The sequence below is a fragment of the Mustela nigripes genome, chromosome 13, assembly GCF_022355385.1.
Source record: "Mustela nigripes isolate SB6536 chromosome 13, MUSNIG.SB6536, whole genome shotgun sequence".
Classification (NCBI taxonomy): Eukaryota; Metazoa; Chordata; class Mammalia; order Carnivora; family Mustelidae; genus Mustela; species Mustela nigripes.
The window spans coordinates 60,301,261-60,317,518 of NC_081569.1; the positions used below are offsets into that span (position 1 = coordinate 60,301,261).

The window sequence follows — 16,258 nt, forward strand, 5'->3', positions numbered from 1 at the left end:
TTTTTTTTTTTTTTTTTTTTTTTTTTTTTAAAGATTTTATTTATTTACTTGACAGAGAGAAATCACAAGTAGGCAGAGAGGCAGGCAGAGAGAGAGAGAGAGAGAGGAGGAAGCAGGCTCCCTGCTGAGCAGAGAGCCCGACGCGGGACTCGATCCCAGGACCCTGAGATCATGACCTGAGCCGAAGGCAGCGGCTTAACCACTGAGCCACCCAGGCGCCCGACCTGTGTTTTTTTTTAATCATGTTCTTTGTTGTTGAATTTTGAGTTCTTCAAATATTTTGAATATTAATCCCTCATCGGATAGATGATTTGCAAATATTTTCTTCCATTCTGTAGGTTTCGTTTCACTCTTGGCTAGTATCTTTTCATTGCACAAAAGTTTTTAATTTTGATGAAGTACAATTTAGCTTAATGTTTTTTCTTTTGTTGCTTATGCTTTTGGTGTCATATCCAAGAAATCATTGCCAAATTCAGTGTTGTGAAGCATTTCCCTTATGTTTTCTTTTAAGAGTTTCATAGTTTTAGCTCTTACATTTAGGTCTTTGTTTTTTGGTTTTGGTTGGCTGGTTGTTTGGTTTGATTTGGCTTGGTTTGGTTTTTAGACAGAGAGGATAGGGAGGGGCAGAGGGATAGGGGGAGAGAGAATCTTATTTGGAGCCCTGTCCAGGGCTCCATCTCACAACCCTGAGATCACTGAGCCAAAATCAAGGGTCAGACATTTTAGACTGAGCCACCCAGATGCCCCACATTTAGGTCTTTGATTCATATACAGTGTAGAGTAAGGAGCTAAGTTTTGTTTTGTTTTGTTTTCACATGGTATGTTCAGTTTTCTCAGCACTGCTTTTGAAAAGACTTACCATTTCTCGCATATATACCCAACAGGGGGCTTGAACTCATGGACCCTGAGATCTTTAAGGAAACAAAAATCTTACTTAACGAAATGAAACAAAACAAAGTTTCCAAATCAAAGTCCTAAAGAAGATATATTCAAAGAGATTTAGTATCTATACCTTTCTATTTCATCCCCAGCCTCCCTTCTGTAACAGGCAACCTTTTAAACAAATTTTTTATATCGTATCCTATCCTATTTTTTTTTTAAATGAAAGGAGGCAGATTCACCTTCCATCTTAAGATTAATGGTAGCTCACTATGCATACTTTCCTCTACATTGCTTTTTTTCACTTAACCACAGATCCTAGAGGTCACTCCTTAGTTTTTATATCACATAGTGATTGGTAGATGACTTTTTTTTTTTTTTTAAAGATTTTATTTATTTACCTGAGAGAGAGACAGTGAGAGAGGAGAAGGTCAGAGAGAGAAGCAGACTCCCCATGGAGCTGAGAGTCCGATGCGGGACTCGATCCCGGGACTCCAGGATCATGACCTGAGCCGAAGGCAGTCGTCCAACCAACTGAGCCACCCAGGCATCCCAATGACTTTTTTTTTTTTTTTAAGTTTTATTTTATTTAAGTAATCTCTATACCCATTGTAGGGTTTGAGCTCGTGACTAGAGATCAAGAGTCGCATTCTCCTACGGAGCCAGCCAGGCGCCTCTAAACTACCTGGGTTTTTGTTTTTGTTTTTGTTTTTTTAAGATTTTATTTATTTATTTGACAGAGATCACAAGTAGGTAGAGAGGCAGGCAGAGAGAGAGGGAGAAGCAGGCTTCTTGCAGAGCAGAGAGCCCGATGTGGGGCTCGATTCCAGAACCCTGGGATCATGACCTGAGCTGAAGGCAGAGGCTTTAACCCACTGAGCCACCCAGATGCCCCTAAACTACCTGTTTTTGAAATAGAATTCTATTGGAAAGCAGCAATGCCCATTTGTTTCATAATTGTAGCTGCTTTTTATCTATAGCAGCAAAGTTGAATAGTTGAAATAATGACCACATGAAGCCCAAACCTAAAATATTTACTGACTGGCCCTCTAAAAAACATTTTCTAACTCAGGATGTAGTGTAATGACTCATTCCATTTTTTCTTTTCTTTAAAGATTTTATTTGTTTTGGGGTGCCTGGGTGGCTGTCAGTTAAGCATCTGCTTTTGGCTCAGATCATGATCCCAGGGTTCTGGGATTGAGCCCCACGTTGGGCTCCTTGCTCACAGGGAGTCTGCTTCTCCCTCTCCTCTCCACTCTTGCTCTCTCTCGCTGTCTCTTTTTCTCTCTTGCTAAAATAAAGATCTTTTAAAAGATTTTATTCATTTATTTATTAGAGTGTGCGCCCTGGAGGGAGAGGAAAAGAGAATTTAAAGCAGACTCAGTGCTTAGTGCAGAGCCCAACCTGGTGCTCAGTCCCACAACTGTGAGATCATGACCTGAGCCAAAACCAAGTGCCAACCAAGTGAACCTACTACACCACCCAGGTGACCCTGGTCCCTTCATAGCTGCATAGTACTCTGTTTAAGTGGATGTACTAGAGGTGATTCAGCCACTCCCCTGTGCAGATATTTGCATTGTTTTCAGTCTTCTGCTAATTCAGATAGTGCTTTAAATTGCAAATAAAGTTTTTCTCCAAGACTCTCTGAAGACATCACAAAATTTTCCCCATCTTTCTTGCCCATCTTCAAACATCTGGAGTGTAACATAGGTAACTCATTAGAGTTGGCAACCCTTTCTGCCCACTTAGCAATAAGCTTCCAGCCCTTTTTTGTCTATTAAAGATCGACAGTTGGTGCCTGAATTTTGTTTGTTTGTTTTAAAGATTTTATTTATTTCTTTGAGAGAGAATGAGTGAGAGAGAGCATGAGAGAGAAGGTCAGAGGGAGAAGCAGACTCCCCAAGGAGCTGGGAGCCCGATGCGGGACTCGATCCTGGAAGTCCAGGATCATGACCTGAGCCGAAGGCAGTCGCTCAACCAACTGAGCCACCCAGTCGCCCCGCCTGAATGTTTTTAACTCCGGTTTAACTCGGTTCTTTTTGTAACCCGGGTGATCACTGTGCAGTCCAGAGAGGATAGGGCTGTCTGTTGAGTCCCTTCCCATGTCCTGGTTCTTTTTCAAGCATAGAAGATGTTTCAGTTTCTTATTGAGAGAATGTGGATAAACATTTCCCCTTTCTTTTTAGCTGAGCTCCTCGCTAAAAAACAGCCATTGAAGACCAGTGAGGTGTACTCTGATGATGAGGAAGAGGAAGAGGATGACAAATCTAGTGAAAAGTCAGACCGCTCATCCCGAACATCATCATCTGATGAAGAAGAGGAGTAAGCTTGTGTATATTTCGGTCTAATAGTCAGGATAGGTGGGTTCTTTGGGGAGAAACTTAGTGTAGTTTCCAAAGTCTTCTTGTTTGGGTGGTGAACTTCGATTTAGTTCAGTACCCTGAATCGTAGAGCTGAGTTCCCTAACATACCAGTCCAAACATGTGCTCCTGCCTTTGGCTCCTAGCCTGCACCTCTGGGCATTTTGTCTGGGCCTGGCAGGTAGGCCCTGACTTCATGTCACCCTCAGACTGGCCTGAAGTTTCCATTACTTTTCTTACTCTGGTAGATTATCTGGAATGACAGCCTCACTGAAGACAGTTCATAGGAGCAGGGTTCTGTTACCACTCTTTCCTATGACTTCATTTATTTCTCTTACAGTTAATCCCATGTACTTTGGTTAAGTGTTAAGAAGTCGGTAGTATTTCTGTATCTTGATCTGATTTGTTGTTGTTTTGTTTGTTTGTGGGTTTTTTTGTTTTGTTCGGTTTTTCCAGAAACAACACATGCTGGAGGCTGGGGGTGGGGAGGGACTGAGGGAGGGAGAGAGAAAACCTTAAACAGGCTCCATGCCCAGTGTGGAGCCCAACATGGGGCTAGATATCACAACCTTGAGATCATGACCTGAGCCAAAATCAAGAGTCGGGGACACTTAACCGACTGAGCCACCCAGGCACCCCTTGGTCTGTTTTTATGAGGAACACTTTTCCCATTACCCTTTATTCCTCACAGGAAAGAAGAGATCCCTCCCAAATCACAACCAGTCTCCTTACCCGAGGAATTGAATCGGGTTCGATTATCACGGCATAAGCTAGAGCGTTGGTGTCACATGCCCTTCTTTGCTAAAACGGTCACAGGATGTTTTGTACGGATTGGCATTGGAAACCACAACAGCAAACCAGTTTACCGGGTTGGTGTTTCTTTCCATGGACAATTGTCCATGTTTTAAATATAATGATTCTTGACTGGGAGTAGGAGCTGCTGAACAAGTCTGTCACTTTTCTGCTACCATTTGATGGGAAAATAGACTCTAATTGAGATGCCTGTAGAATAATGACAGTCTGAGGTAACCAGAGATCGTGCATGACCTGCTGCCAGAAGGAGTCTTTGGAGCCTAGTGGCGGGGGGTTTAGATTTAGAATAACTCTCTTTATTTTTCCTTTCAAATAAAAATGAGGAGAGAGACATTTAGGGAGTATTCATTGGGAGTTACATAATCTGGAAGCTTTGTTCATTTGAAAAATAAATAAATGAAAAATTTCCATGTTACATACTGAATGACTTCTGAAGCAGAATTATATTGAGGTTTAAAAACAAACACAAAAACACCGAAAACCACCCTCCAACCTAATAGAGGTGGTTTTGTGAGTTCTGGCACTGCCTCTATGATCTGAATGGCTGGAACATAGCTGTTTGATTATTTTTTTTCCTTTTCTTTTTGTTTGTTTTAGCCTGGGTTGTACGGTTTTAATATGTGTTTACCTCCTTCTGTGAGGACCAGCAGCCATGCTGTGTCCCAGAAAGCTTGACAAACAGAAACTGACTTCTGTGGTCTTCTTACTTGCTTTATAAAAGTGACCTCTGAGATCCCAAGCACATCCCCTTAGTAAGGTAGAATGAAGTCAGAGGGGACGCTCCTGATGGCCGCACCAGGCTAACTGCCGCCTCTCCTGGCGCTTGCTCACTCTGTGTTCGGGGCTCTTGGTGCTTGGCCATCCGAGTTCTGAACCTGAGGAAGGGGCCCAGAGCACCTGGCAGCTGTGGGGTCCTCTCAGTGCAGGGTCACTCATCCACAGCTTAGGTGGGAGTGCGGTGGAGAGCTCTGAAAGGGTCTCTTTTTAACTGGCTTCACTGTCCTTTCACTTAGGTGGCTGAAATCACAGGCGTTGTGGAAACCGCCAAGGTTTACCAGCTCGGTGGCACCAGGACAAACAAAGGGCTACAGCTACGGTAGGGGAGGCTCTGCTAGGACGGCTTCTATTCCTGCTGCCCACCGGCACTGCCTAATGGGGCTGCCATACTTGCCCCGTGGGGCATTTCCTGTTAGAGGGAACTTGGAGGGAAGCTTATTCTTCCTTTACCTGTAGGGAAAGGTAGGGGAGATCTGGGACAAGAAGTGGGAGGACACAGAGAAGGAAGAAGGCAGCTTGGGAGCTCCCTGCCACCCAGAGCCCTGCGGGCATGTCCTTGGTGACCATGGTCAAGAGGCTTGCTTCTGGTCCTGGCTCTGTCCCTCACTAACCTGACCTTTGACAGTTCAAGTCACCTTTCAGGACTTGGTTTCCTCTTCAGTAACATGATCCTTACGGAGTACCTGCTACGTGCCACTGTTCTGGGCATCAGGATAGAGGCAAAAACAAAGTAGATACACTTAAATCCCTGTCCTCTTGGAGCCTGAAAATTCTAGAGATCCAGTGTAAGAAGTAGAAGTAGTTTGCCAGGATCACTGCAGGTAGCAGCTGATGGATTCGGCTGTACGGTGGCCTCATTTGGTCTCTGTGGTCTCCACTCCTGTCCCCATTATCTTTCCTGGTCTGTTTTAAAAGAGCCAGTTGGGGTAGGCAGTGACCATGACATGCAGAGAGTGACTATCCCTAGGAGAATGACACTGACTCACTTAATTTTGGCACCATAGGAGTTAGTCAGAAGGCAAAGTGCTTTCTCTCAAGGGAATGGAGTTTCCCTGTCATTCAGGTATCTTCATAATATTTCATACTCTTGCTGCCCGATAACTGTGACAAATTTTATGGTAAATGGGCTTTTGAAGCACTGGCCAGGTGCATTTTTTCCCCAGTCCTAGCTGTGATTCTTTATCCTGGCTGCCCATTAGAACAGCCTGGGAGGTATTGTTTATTTAATTCATCATTCTGATTCAGTTGAACTACAGTGGTGCTTTCACATTAGAATTTCTACAGATCTTTCTGGGTGATTCTAAACGTCAGCCAGGGTTGAGAACCACAGAGATGGGTGGTTCACAGTCTGGTTGGGTTGCCTTGCTGCTGCTGCAGGTAACATACCCATTCTTGGAGATGCTGTCTCTTTTTTATGTAGGCATGGCAACGACCAACGAGTGTTCCGCCTAGAATTTGTCTCAAACCAGGAATTCACTGAAAGCGAATTCATGAAATGGAAAGAAGCGGTAAGTGGATAGATGGCACCTAGCACTTTGTGAAAACTCTGAGAATGTTTCCAGAATCTCTTATTAATGACCTTTTGTCGTGTTTTGGTCTAGATGTTCTCTGCTGGCATGCAGTTGCCCACTCTAGATGAAATCAATAAGAAGGAGTTGTCTATTAAAGAAGCTCTTAATTATAAATTCAATGATCAGGACATTGAAGAGGTAAGAAACCTAGTGCCCCAGAGACTGGAGATTTTCAGTAAGAACCAGTATTCAAGAAGATCGTAACTTTCTTTCCTTTCCCCGTATCTGGGCGTTTTTATCTGTGCTACTATTGCAGAAGGATGAGAGAATATTGCTATTACTATCCAGATGTTCTCTGTACATTCTCATTTGAAGTCCTAGAGTAACAAAGTGTACTTCAAGTTCAGGGATCTGTATTCTGCTAGGCTTGGTCCTTCAAGAGTTTCCTTTCTCCAAAACCTTTTGGTAAAGTTCTTTGATCTCTGTTCTCTTGGACAGTGGCTAGCCTTACAGTACCAGGTCCTTGGGCTGCTGCTGCTTATTGGTGCATTTTCCTTCAGACTGTGCCAGAAGAATCTCCGTGACCCTGGAAGCAGCATAGTATTCCTTGGAATGAACTCGCTCTGTCTCTCTGGGGCTTGACACTGCTATAGGAAGAGCAGCCCCCTTTTAACTAGCTGCTAGCCTCCAAAATGGCTCACTTACCCTGTCTGCAGAAGTAGTGTAGGAATACTTCACTGCTGGTATCTCCTCTCTGGTACAGATTGTGAAAGAGAAGGAAAGGTTCAGGAAAGCTCCACCCAACTATGCTATGAAGAAGACTCAGCTGCTAAAGGAAAAGGTGAGGACTTGCACTTGAATCTCCTTCCTTGTCCTGTAAGATGTGAAAATCAGACTTGTTCATCCCCTGCTCAGTTAGTGGTGGCAGGATTGGGCTCCAGAGGAAGCAACACTGTGCCTTCCTGGCACCTAGGCACCATCCCTTGGCCATATTTCTTTCTGTAAATTGTGTCTGTTCCATTCCCTCTACTTTCCTAGTCCCTTTTGTTTTGTGTGTAATAAGACAGAAGCCAGGGTCCTCTCAGCACTGGGTCTGAACAAATGATGTTGCCATGCCCAGCTGAGGTGGGTGGCTTTCCATTTTTCACATCAGGATGGAGGGTGAGCCTTGGTAGGGTGAGTGAGCCCCATGGGGCCTGAGTTCTAAGGTCAGTGTTACACATCCCTGTAGCAGGGGCCCCGGGCCAGATAGGTTATGGCAGGGTGTTAACTACTATAATAAGAATTCTACCTTGCATTTGTAAAGTTTGTTTTCAGTGTCCTTTCATATTTCCTGTCATTTGTTCATCACATGAGCTGTCTTGCCTGTGCTGGAAGTAAGGGGAGAGATGATACAAGGCCTGTCATAGCCAAAAACAAACACATCTCTCTGTGTGCAGGCCATGGCTGAGGACCTGGGGGATCAGGACAAGGCCAAACAGATCCAAGACCAGCTGAATGAGCTGGAGGAGCGGGCAGAGGCCCTGGACCGCCAGCGGACCAAGAACATATCCGCCATCAGGTATGTTACAGAACCTTGGGCTCCCATTCTGAATGCACGGACCTTGCCACAATCATCAGGCCAGCCTGTGGCCTTGCACGTGCAGCGCTGGCTCCATGTGGCTCCAGGGTCAGGGCTAAGGGCTTCCCTCCCTTCTTCCACAGCCCACTGACTCACCCTCTTACTCCCCCATAGTTACATCAACCAGCGGAACCGGGAGTGGAACATTGTGGAGTCTGAGAAGGCCCTTGTGGTGAGTAAGACAACTTTATTTAGATCACTGAAAACAATTTTAATTAATAAAATGATAGGAAATCTTCTGTACATCTTGTTCCCTTTTATTTTTTTAATTACTGACGTTAACATGTACACTTCACATACACGGGCTCTGGGTGCACACACAGACCCATAAGATTGATCGATTGATGACGACAAGCAGTAGTCTCCTGCTCATCTTACCCTCCCCATCCCTTAACCTCTGCTCCGCAGGTGTTCATCTTTATCGACTTTTGCTTTCGTTCTGTTGTTGCCCCCATATCTGCTCTGGTCTTGAAGGGAAGACGATGATAGACCACTTTTGACTTTCTTTAGCCCTTGAAAAGACTGTTATTTATACGTAAGTTCAGGATAAATGAAAGACAAGGGGGAAAAAAAAAGACACAGTTCTGTAATGCACGCTCTCTGTTATAGGCTGAAAGTCACAACATGAAAAACCAACAGATGGATCCCTTTACCAGGCGGCAGTGCAAACCTACCATCGTTTCTAACGTGAGTGCCGAAAGAGGACGTTTTTAGTCAGGACCTAGATTCTAGGACATAAAATGAATTCCATTAGGAGATTAATAAGGAAGTTAAAAATAATGTTGTCTTAGTGGGATTTGCATGGCTCGAACTCTTGGGTCTGGCTACCTCTTTTTTTTCTTTTCGGTTTTTTAAAATCTTACTGTAGGACGTGCCGAGAATGAAAACCTGGCACGGATTTCTAGACACTTCCAGACTCCCCGCTCTGTCTGCCCCCACCACCACCCCTGCTGGTGTCAGGGTGGGTTTACCAGTGCAGCAAACATGAGGAATGTGGAGGCTGGGCCACCTAGGGCCAGGCCAGCTTGGGGCTGGGCTTCAGAGCTTTAATTGCTGCTCTTTGCTGCCTTGAGGAAAACCCCACTGAGCTGCTGATGGGTCTACTGTGGTGCTTGTCATGTTAGTGGTGGTTGATGGGAAAGAATCTGGCGTAGCACTGTGTGAGTGTTAAATACTCTCTGAAATAATGTAATCTCTCTCTCAGTCCAGAGACCCAGCTGTTCAAGCTGCCATCTTGGCCCAGCTGAATGCAAAATACGGTTCTGGAGTATTACCAGATGCTCCGAAGGAAATGAGCAAGGCAAGTACGGTACTGCCCTGAGGCCCGCAGAGCAAGGCTACTGGCCCGGATGCTCGGCCTGCCGTAGACCTGACTCATCCCACCCAGAGGAACATCGCCTCCCACTTGCAGTCCATTCTCAGTCCTGATTCTTGATAAATACGATAAACAGCTACTGAACTTTAGTCGGACAACCTAAATGCTAAACCCAACGCCACTACTTAAGTAAGGCCTGGATTACAGCATTAGGTGACTGACACGTAGACCTCTGAACCACATTTTCTCTCGTGTAAAATGGGGGTAATACTCTATCCTCTGTCTCGTGGGATAATTAGGAGAAGCTGATGACACATAAGGATCAGATGGTTGTAGAGGTGAAAGCTCTTTGAAAACTAAAATGTTAAACGGAGAAACTGCCCATTTAGAAGCAGTTTTTCGCATAAGTTAGATCTTTTCCTGTGGAGCCCAAACTGTCCCAGGAATTTCTGAAATCTTGGGTCAGAAGGTGGCTTATTGTCTTAAGCCTCCCCCCCGCATCCCCCTCACCACTGACATGAGCCTTCCCTTTCCTGTCGTAGGCTTCAGAAAAGAAACCTTTTGTGGCCTCTCCTGTTCTGAGAGAAGGAATCAGAAAGGGGCCTTCGCAGAGAGAGCTAATGAACTTGAGCCAAAGCTTTTTTTACCATTAGTGGCTGCTGCTTCTTGAAGTCTGCTTGCATTTATACTTTTATAATGAGTTTTTCTCTTCACATTGCAGGGTCAGGGAAAGGATAAAGATTTGAATTCTAAGTCAGCCAGCGACCTCTCAGAAGATTTGTTCAAAGTACATGATTTCGATGTGAAGATTGATTTACAAGTTCCCAGCTCGGGTAGGTGAGGGTGGGGGAGTGGAGCTGGCTGAGGACCAGAAGGCATCAGGGCTGGACTTGGCCAGCAGGGAGGCCCAGTGTTCGGGAGGCAGGGCGGGTGTCCACTCGTCCGTATCTGTAGAGGCCACAGTAAGCGCGGCTGCAGGCGTGTTTGAGAGGGAGCAGGGCCAGGCAGGCAGGCTGCCGGAAGGAGTGCCTCGCAAGACTAAAAAGGACCTGGTGGTCTCCTCAGATGCCAATTGGCTCTTCTCTCCCACAGAGTCAAAGGCTTTGGCCATCACCTCCAAGGCTCCACCAGCCAAAGATGGGGCTCCACGGAGATCGCTCAACTTGGAAGACTACAAAAAACGACGAGGGCTTATTTGAGCGCACCCAGCCTGCTGCTTCTGACCCTGCATGCCCCATCACAGTGTCCTCTTTTCCTCTTTTCCTTTGATTTGCCCTCTTTGGGCTGGAGCAGCAGTAGAACTGGGAAGAGACTCTAGAACTGCCAGTCATCTGTACTATAAACCATTTGCTGTATAGACCTCCCTTGTCTGCACCATCTCCCACCCACCTCCCGGGCCTCTCACCCAGTGTGGGCCTGGGCTCTCGGGCTTTATCCATGTCTTTAGATTTGTGTTTGCCCTTTTTTGTTTTTTGTTTTGGTTTTGTTTTTGTTTTTGTTTTTATTTTTGTTTTTGTTTTCAAACCAGCACAGTTCATTGGCCACTCTGCACACATTCAGTATTAGCGTGGAGCTGGGATTCCTGCTGGAGCCCCTGGAGGCAACAGCAGCAGCACCAGGCAGTCTCCCCCGCGGGCTGCCTTGGACCCAACCATTGACCATTTGGCCCCGGACCCTTGTGGAGGGAGTGGGGACTGGGCACCTGCAGTCCTCCTTCCTCTCTCCTCATCTTTCTCTTCTTCCCATCTCTGCAAAAGAGAGGTTTTCAAATCCAATTTAGTTTCCAAAAAGTGTACATTTGTGGGGGGGGGGGCTGTTTGAGAGAGAGAGCGTGAGCGCGCGCGCGTGTGTGTGTGTGTGCGTGTCTGTAAGTTTGGATTTTTTTATCATTTTTTTAAAAATGCAGTACTCTTTGTATCGGTCTGTCATGGATCTATAGCTGTTTCAGATATTTTTCAGCTGTACATGAGCATCTGAAACTGCAAGAAAGAAACTCATTAAATGTGATTCTTCTTACTAAACAGGCCTGACTGCTGTAGCTATGTAACATCCCCTCCCCACAGCCCTTTCCCCACTCCGCTCCCTCCTCAGAGAAAGCCTCCCCACCACACACTCCTCACACCCCCTACCCCCTACCCCCGTGTGGTCCCTGCCCTGTAGGCTGTGTCCCAGCAGGCAGGTGGGAACCCCCCTAGCCAAGTACCAGACAGGGCAGTGCACGTGTCTTGCTCCCCCCATGGGGACAGCCCACAACTTCTTGGATGCACATAGACTGTGTCTTTTCCCCACCCCCACGTACTTGTCTCTTCCTAGTGATTCTGTTTTGCTGTTTCAGGAGGAATGATAATTTCGTTTTGTTTCTTTGAAGAGAAAGTATTCCACGTGACTGTGGCAAGAATGAACACCAAAAGGTCTTGGTTGCAGATGTTACAAGCATGTGCAGTTTTGTGTGTGTGTGTGTGTGTGTGTGTGTGTGTACCTATATATATGGTAAGCATATATATTGTTGTGCAGCTAGGGGGAAGCCAGCAAAGAAGTGTGTATGTCTTTATGAAATGTTTGAAAAGAGATAAGCTGACGGCTTGATAATCATTCTCAGGTGTAAAGCTCCAAGTGTAAATAAAAGTGGCATTTAACAAATCTTTTCAGAACAAAGTACAGCTGACTATATATACCAAGAACTAAGCTAAAGAAACAGCTGAGAGCGGCCGAGTCCCACGAGAGGGAGAGGAACTTAGAGGCTCTGCTCTGTACTTCTTCACCCTACTTTTCTGTCAGGAAGTGGGATGACGGGAAATCACAGACTTTGGTTGTATGTAAACGGAAAAATGAACTTGATGACTCTTCTGGGTTTAGTGGAGCCTCGGTGTTGCTTTAACTTAGTTTACACTTTTTTATTTGAAAACGAAGCAGCAATGGATGGTTTTTAAAAAAAAAAAAAAAGTATTGTGACTGTAAACCTGGTGAACTGTGACTGTAATCCAGCTCTGTGGTGGCTGTGCTGCAGTTCGGTTGGGCAGAGGTGGGCAGTGGACTCATTAAAATCATCTATACTTGAACAGTCCATTGGCCGCAAGCCTTTACAGACTGTTGTGTAAATGTGGAATCACAGACCGCGAACCGTTGCCCAGACTCCGGCGAAGTCCTGGAGGCTGCTGGGACCTCTCCTATCATGACGAACCTGGACTGTTTTCTCTTTCTGGTTTTCAGAGACATGAAATTAAAGAACCCATCTAATTTGCTGGAGTCATTCTGATCCACCATGTAGATCTGTATTTAGTATCATTTGGATTTGGAGAAGTGTCGATTACATTATGGCTGTGTAATAAAATTTTTATTAAAACTGCATCACACCTGTAGCCGCTTTACCCCCACGCCCCACGTGCAGCTGTGGAAACTTGGGCTCCTGAGACACCAGCACACGGCCAGGAGAAAGGCCACCCAGCGGACCCCCTGAGGAGTCTCCTTGGTGGTTGGAGTCAGGACCGAGGACTCCTCTCCAATCTCCACTGAGGCAGGGCCTCTGAACCAAGACCTTGACCAGATGAGACCTGGACCAGACGTAAGCAGTTGGCTTGGTCTCCCACCCCACCCACAGCGGGGTTTCTCGGCAGTTCTCGGTATATTTCTTAGGCTGGGGAGTTGCTGCCATGGCGCCCTGCTCCACGCCTCCCCCCCACCTCCCGTGTGGTTTCAGTGTTGAAGGGTGCGGCAACTAAGGCTGTTTTATACATTTTCACTTCCTTCCAAGAAGCAAGAAGGCCAATGTCCATAAGCCTAGCTCATGATGTATAGTTCTGTTTGTCTGTCTTGGTTCTGACAGGTGCAGGGAAACTCTACTGCCTACAGCTTCCCTTCAAAATGCTTTTTTCTTTGTTTCTGTGGAGGCCTGACCTGTCACTCAAACTGTACAGATATTTGTAAATAAACTTTCAACCCTGTTTTAACAAGGGAATCAGATTTAGTCTGAGGATTGCATCCCAAGTGGCAACTCTCAGAGTCATGTTTTGGAAGTCCAACAGAGCCTCTCTTGTGCTTGGTTTCTCCTCTTCCCCTTCTCTTAGCTTGATACCTCCCTAACCTGAAAGTGGCTCTTTTTAGCTCTTCAGCAGCCTGGTTCCACAGAAGCTTCTCTGGAAGCTGTCTAGGGCCAGGGAGACCTCCAGTTGGCTTGGAACTTGGAACCAACCAGCTTTAACAGAACCTCGTAGGACCCTCCTACTGCCCCACCCCAAGGAGAGGCTGCTGCTTCCAGCTTTCAGTGACCTGGGCACAGTTCCTTTGCTCTCCTGTTCCCTGCTTATCATGAGTGCCAAGGGGGAGCCCAGGGACTGGAGGCCATGGAGGAAATACTAGTATCCTTTTCTCAGTCTCCCAAGATAGGGAGCTCTGTAAGGGCTTCACGGCCCCACAGGACGATGTGTTTCGAACTTTTCTGACCATGGTTTAAGAAGCAACATCCTGGATCTACTTCCCTTTTGAGCTGGGAAGGTGGGGGAGGTGACAATTCCAATGGTAGGAGCCCAGTCCAAGCCCACCTCTGGTGCTGGGAGAGGTGGGTCCCTGGGGCTCACCCTGCAACTGTGCCAGCGAGATTTTTCTCCCAACTCTGTAACACTCCCACTGCCTGACTGCTGGGAACAGTGGGATCACTAGCAGTGGGATCCGGCCCTAAAGAGGGTGATTCTTACCAGAGGACAACCTGGTAAGATTGTCCGGTCGAAGGGCACAGATCCCAAGATCCAGTGCCCTAAGGCAACCATACCCCAGGACAGAAAACTGACTGCCACAGGCTGAGGGGAGAGAAGGCCTTGGTGTGGGGAGCTTTTCTTGGATAATCCCATGTTCCAGTTTCCAGCAATTCTTGGGACCCAGGAGACCATCAACCCCTAGCACAGAGTTTTTCTGTGACCTTACTGACCACTGGGGACCTCTGAGTTCCCTTGAGGAGTGAAGTGTTGGGCTGGAGGGAACAGCACCACTGTGAGAGGGCCAAGGAGCAGCCTGGCTTCTCTGTAAGGCTCCCCAGGCTAGCCCCAGTCCTGGCTGAGCGGAACCTGGAGGTGGACTTTCATGGCCCTGCACAGCGGGCTTAGCTACTGCAGCTTAGGCACATTTAGGGATTCCAGAAGGTGCTCTGGGCCCAGGGGAGACCCAAGAGTCACAAGGCACTGCAAGCTCAGTATAGGGTTCACATCCCAGTTCAGCCAACTCACTTCCTAGGGCTAGTTAACTCCTCTAAGCCACAAATTTTCTGTCTTTTACATAAGATCTGTTAGGATCCTGTTAAAAATTAAGTGTACCTTCCCCCAGAAGCGGTTCAATAAATGCTATGGTTAGAGCAGAGGCTGCCTGGAAGGAGAGACTTCGGGGGCAGAGTGGCTGGGGTCGGGGTCCACATGGAGTAGGCAGGGGGCTGAGGGAGGGGGTGTAAGCGGCAGGAGACCAGCCAGAGTGGGGCAGCGGGGCTACCAGAAGCTGGAGCGCTTGGCTTGGAGACTCCAGGCAGCTCCCACCTCTGGGGCCAAGAAGCTCTGCTTCCAGGTTGAGATTCTGATGGGTGGGCACTGAGGTGGGCATGGGGAAAGTCCAGAGGAGCAGAGCTGCTTTTCGGCCTGCCCCAGATGGGCCAATCTGAAAGTGACTGGGAAGACCACCTCACCTCACCATGCCCCATCAAAAAGATGGTGAGGTTCCACCTACCCACGCCCACCAAAAGCCATTAAAACATAGAACAATACCAGACCGGAAAATCCATGTAAAGAAGACTAAAAAAAGTTCTGATCCTTCCCACAGTGACAACCTCAATACCCTCTTTAAAATATCAAATTTTTGTGAGACACCTGGGTGGCTCACTTTGTTAAGCCACCAACTACTGATCTTGAAGTCATGAGTTCTAGCCCCAGGAAAGCTATTTCTTTTTAATTTAAAAAAATTTTTTTTTTCTTTTTAGCCGTCAGGGACCCTGCTTTGCAAAATGCGCGGAGGCGGCACCTTGCTCGGCTCACATTCACCTCTGACCAGGAATGCACGCGTCTGTCTCCAACCATTTTCCCTTGAGAACTCCTCACCCTTCCGCGCTCAGCCCGAAGGTCACCTCCTCCGGAAGCCTTCCTTGACCTCCCCTCCCACTCGGGTTTGGGAGCATCTTCTGCTGGCTCTCCCTAGCGCGGCACTCACTACGCTGTACTGTTAGTATTTATGAGTCTCCACCTTCAGCCTGGAAATGACTTGTGTCTGTCGCGTATCCCCAACTCCCAGCGCCACCCGGCACTTAGAGAACGCCCAGTAAATGTGGTGGAGGGAAGGGGAAGGAAGGGGGGCAAGGCGGTTGTCCAGCTGAGCCGCTGCGTTCTGGGGCATTCGATCCCACCTGTCCCTCCCATTCTGCCCCCAGACCGCAGCGCCCGCGGGTCTGGGACACAGACCGCCCACCCTTTGAGTGCGCCCCAAGACTTGGAGAAACGCGCCTGAGGCAGATGGCAGCAGCTCGCTCACCCGGGGCCTGTGCGCCGCGGGGCTCCGACGAACCTACAGCCTCGGCCTCTGCTCGCCCACTCCCGGCCCCGCCGCCTGCAGGTGCGCGCGCTCCTCCAGGCGTGGCCTCCAGTGGGATGCGGGCGACTTCCCGGGTTTGAGAGCGCGGTCCGAGCTTTCAACCCCCGCGGCCCGCGCGGAGGAGGAGCGGCACCAGCTCCCCGCGCCCCCCTTCCCCGGTGGCTCCTCGTTTCTCCTGGCCACCGGACGTTCTGCGGACTCGGTGGCTGGGCACCCGGCGTGGAAGTCTGGCCGGCAGAGGTATCGCCAATGGAATGAGGGGAGGCACCCACGCCATCCGTACAAGATTCCGGGAAGTGCCCTAGTGGGGACGTGGGGTATGGGGCGTTCTCAGATCAGTCCCTTCGACCGGCAGCCGCATCCTTGACCTCAGATGCTCTCGGTCCCCTCTGCCTCCACTTGGCCACCGGGAGAGACCTGTGGG

The 16,258-nt window shown here is 47.8% G+C and overlaps 1 protein-coding gene across 1 annotated transcript in view; it reads left to right on the forward strand.

The window, feature by feature from the left end:
* RTF1 (RTF1 homolog, Paf1/RNA polymerase II complex component) overlaps nucleotides 1-12,624 on the forward strand; it is a 54,533-nt gene extending 41,909 nt beyond the window's left edge. Inside the window, exons 7-18 of the mRNA XM_059372564.1 lie at nucleotides 3,066-3,201; nucleotides 3,931-4,108; nucleotides 5,066-5,148; nucleotides 6,250-6,337; nucleotides 6,431-6,538; nucleotides 7,104-7,181; nucleotides 7,780-7,901; nucleotides 8,076-8,133; nucleotides 8,571-8,648; nucleotides 9,166-9,261; nucleotides 9,998-10,109; nucleotides 10,369-12,624. Of these exons, the coding sequence (XP_059228547.1) occupies nucleotides 3,066-3,201; nucleotides 3,931-4,108; nucleotides 5,066-5,148; nucleotides 6,250-6,337; nucleotides 6,431-6,538; nucleotides 7,104-7,181; nucleotides 7,780-7,901; nucleotides 8,076-8,133; nucleotides 8,571-8,648; nucleotides 9,166-9,261; nucleotides 9,998-10,109; nucleotides 10,369-10,475 (1,244 nt within the window). The 3' untranslated portion in view covers nucleotides 10,476-12,624. The remainder of the gene's footprint in view (nucleotides 1-3,065; nucleotides 3,202-3,930; nucleotides 4,109-5,065; nucleotides 5,149-6,249; nucleotides 6,338-6,430; nucleotides 6,539-7,103; nucleotides 7,182-7,779; nucleotides 7,902-8,075; nucleotides 8,134-8,570; nucleotides 8,649-9,165; nucleotides 9,262-9,997; nucleotides 10,110-10,368) is intronic.
* The last annotated feature ends 3,634 nt before the right edge of the window (nucleotides 12,625-16,258 follow it).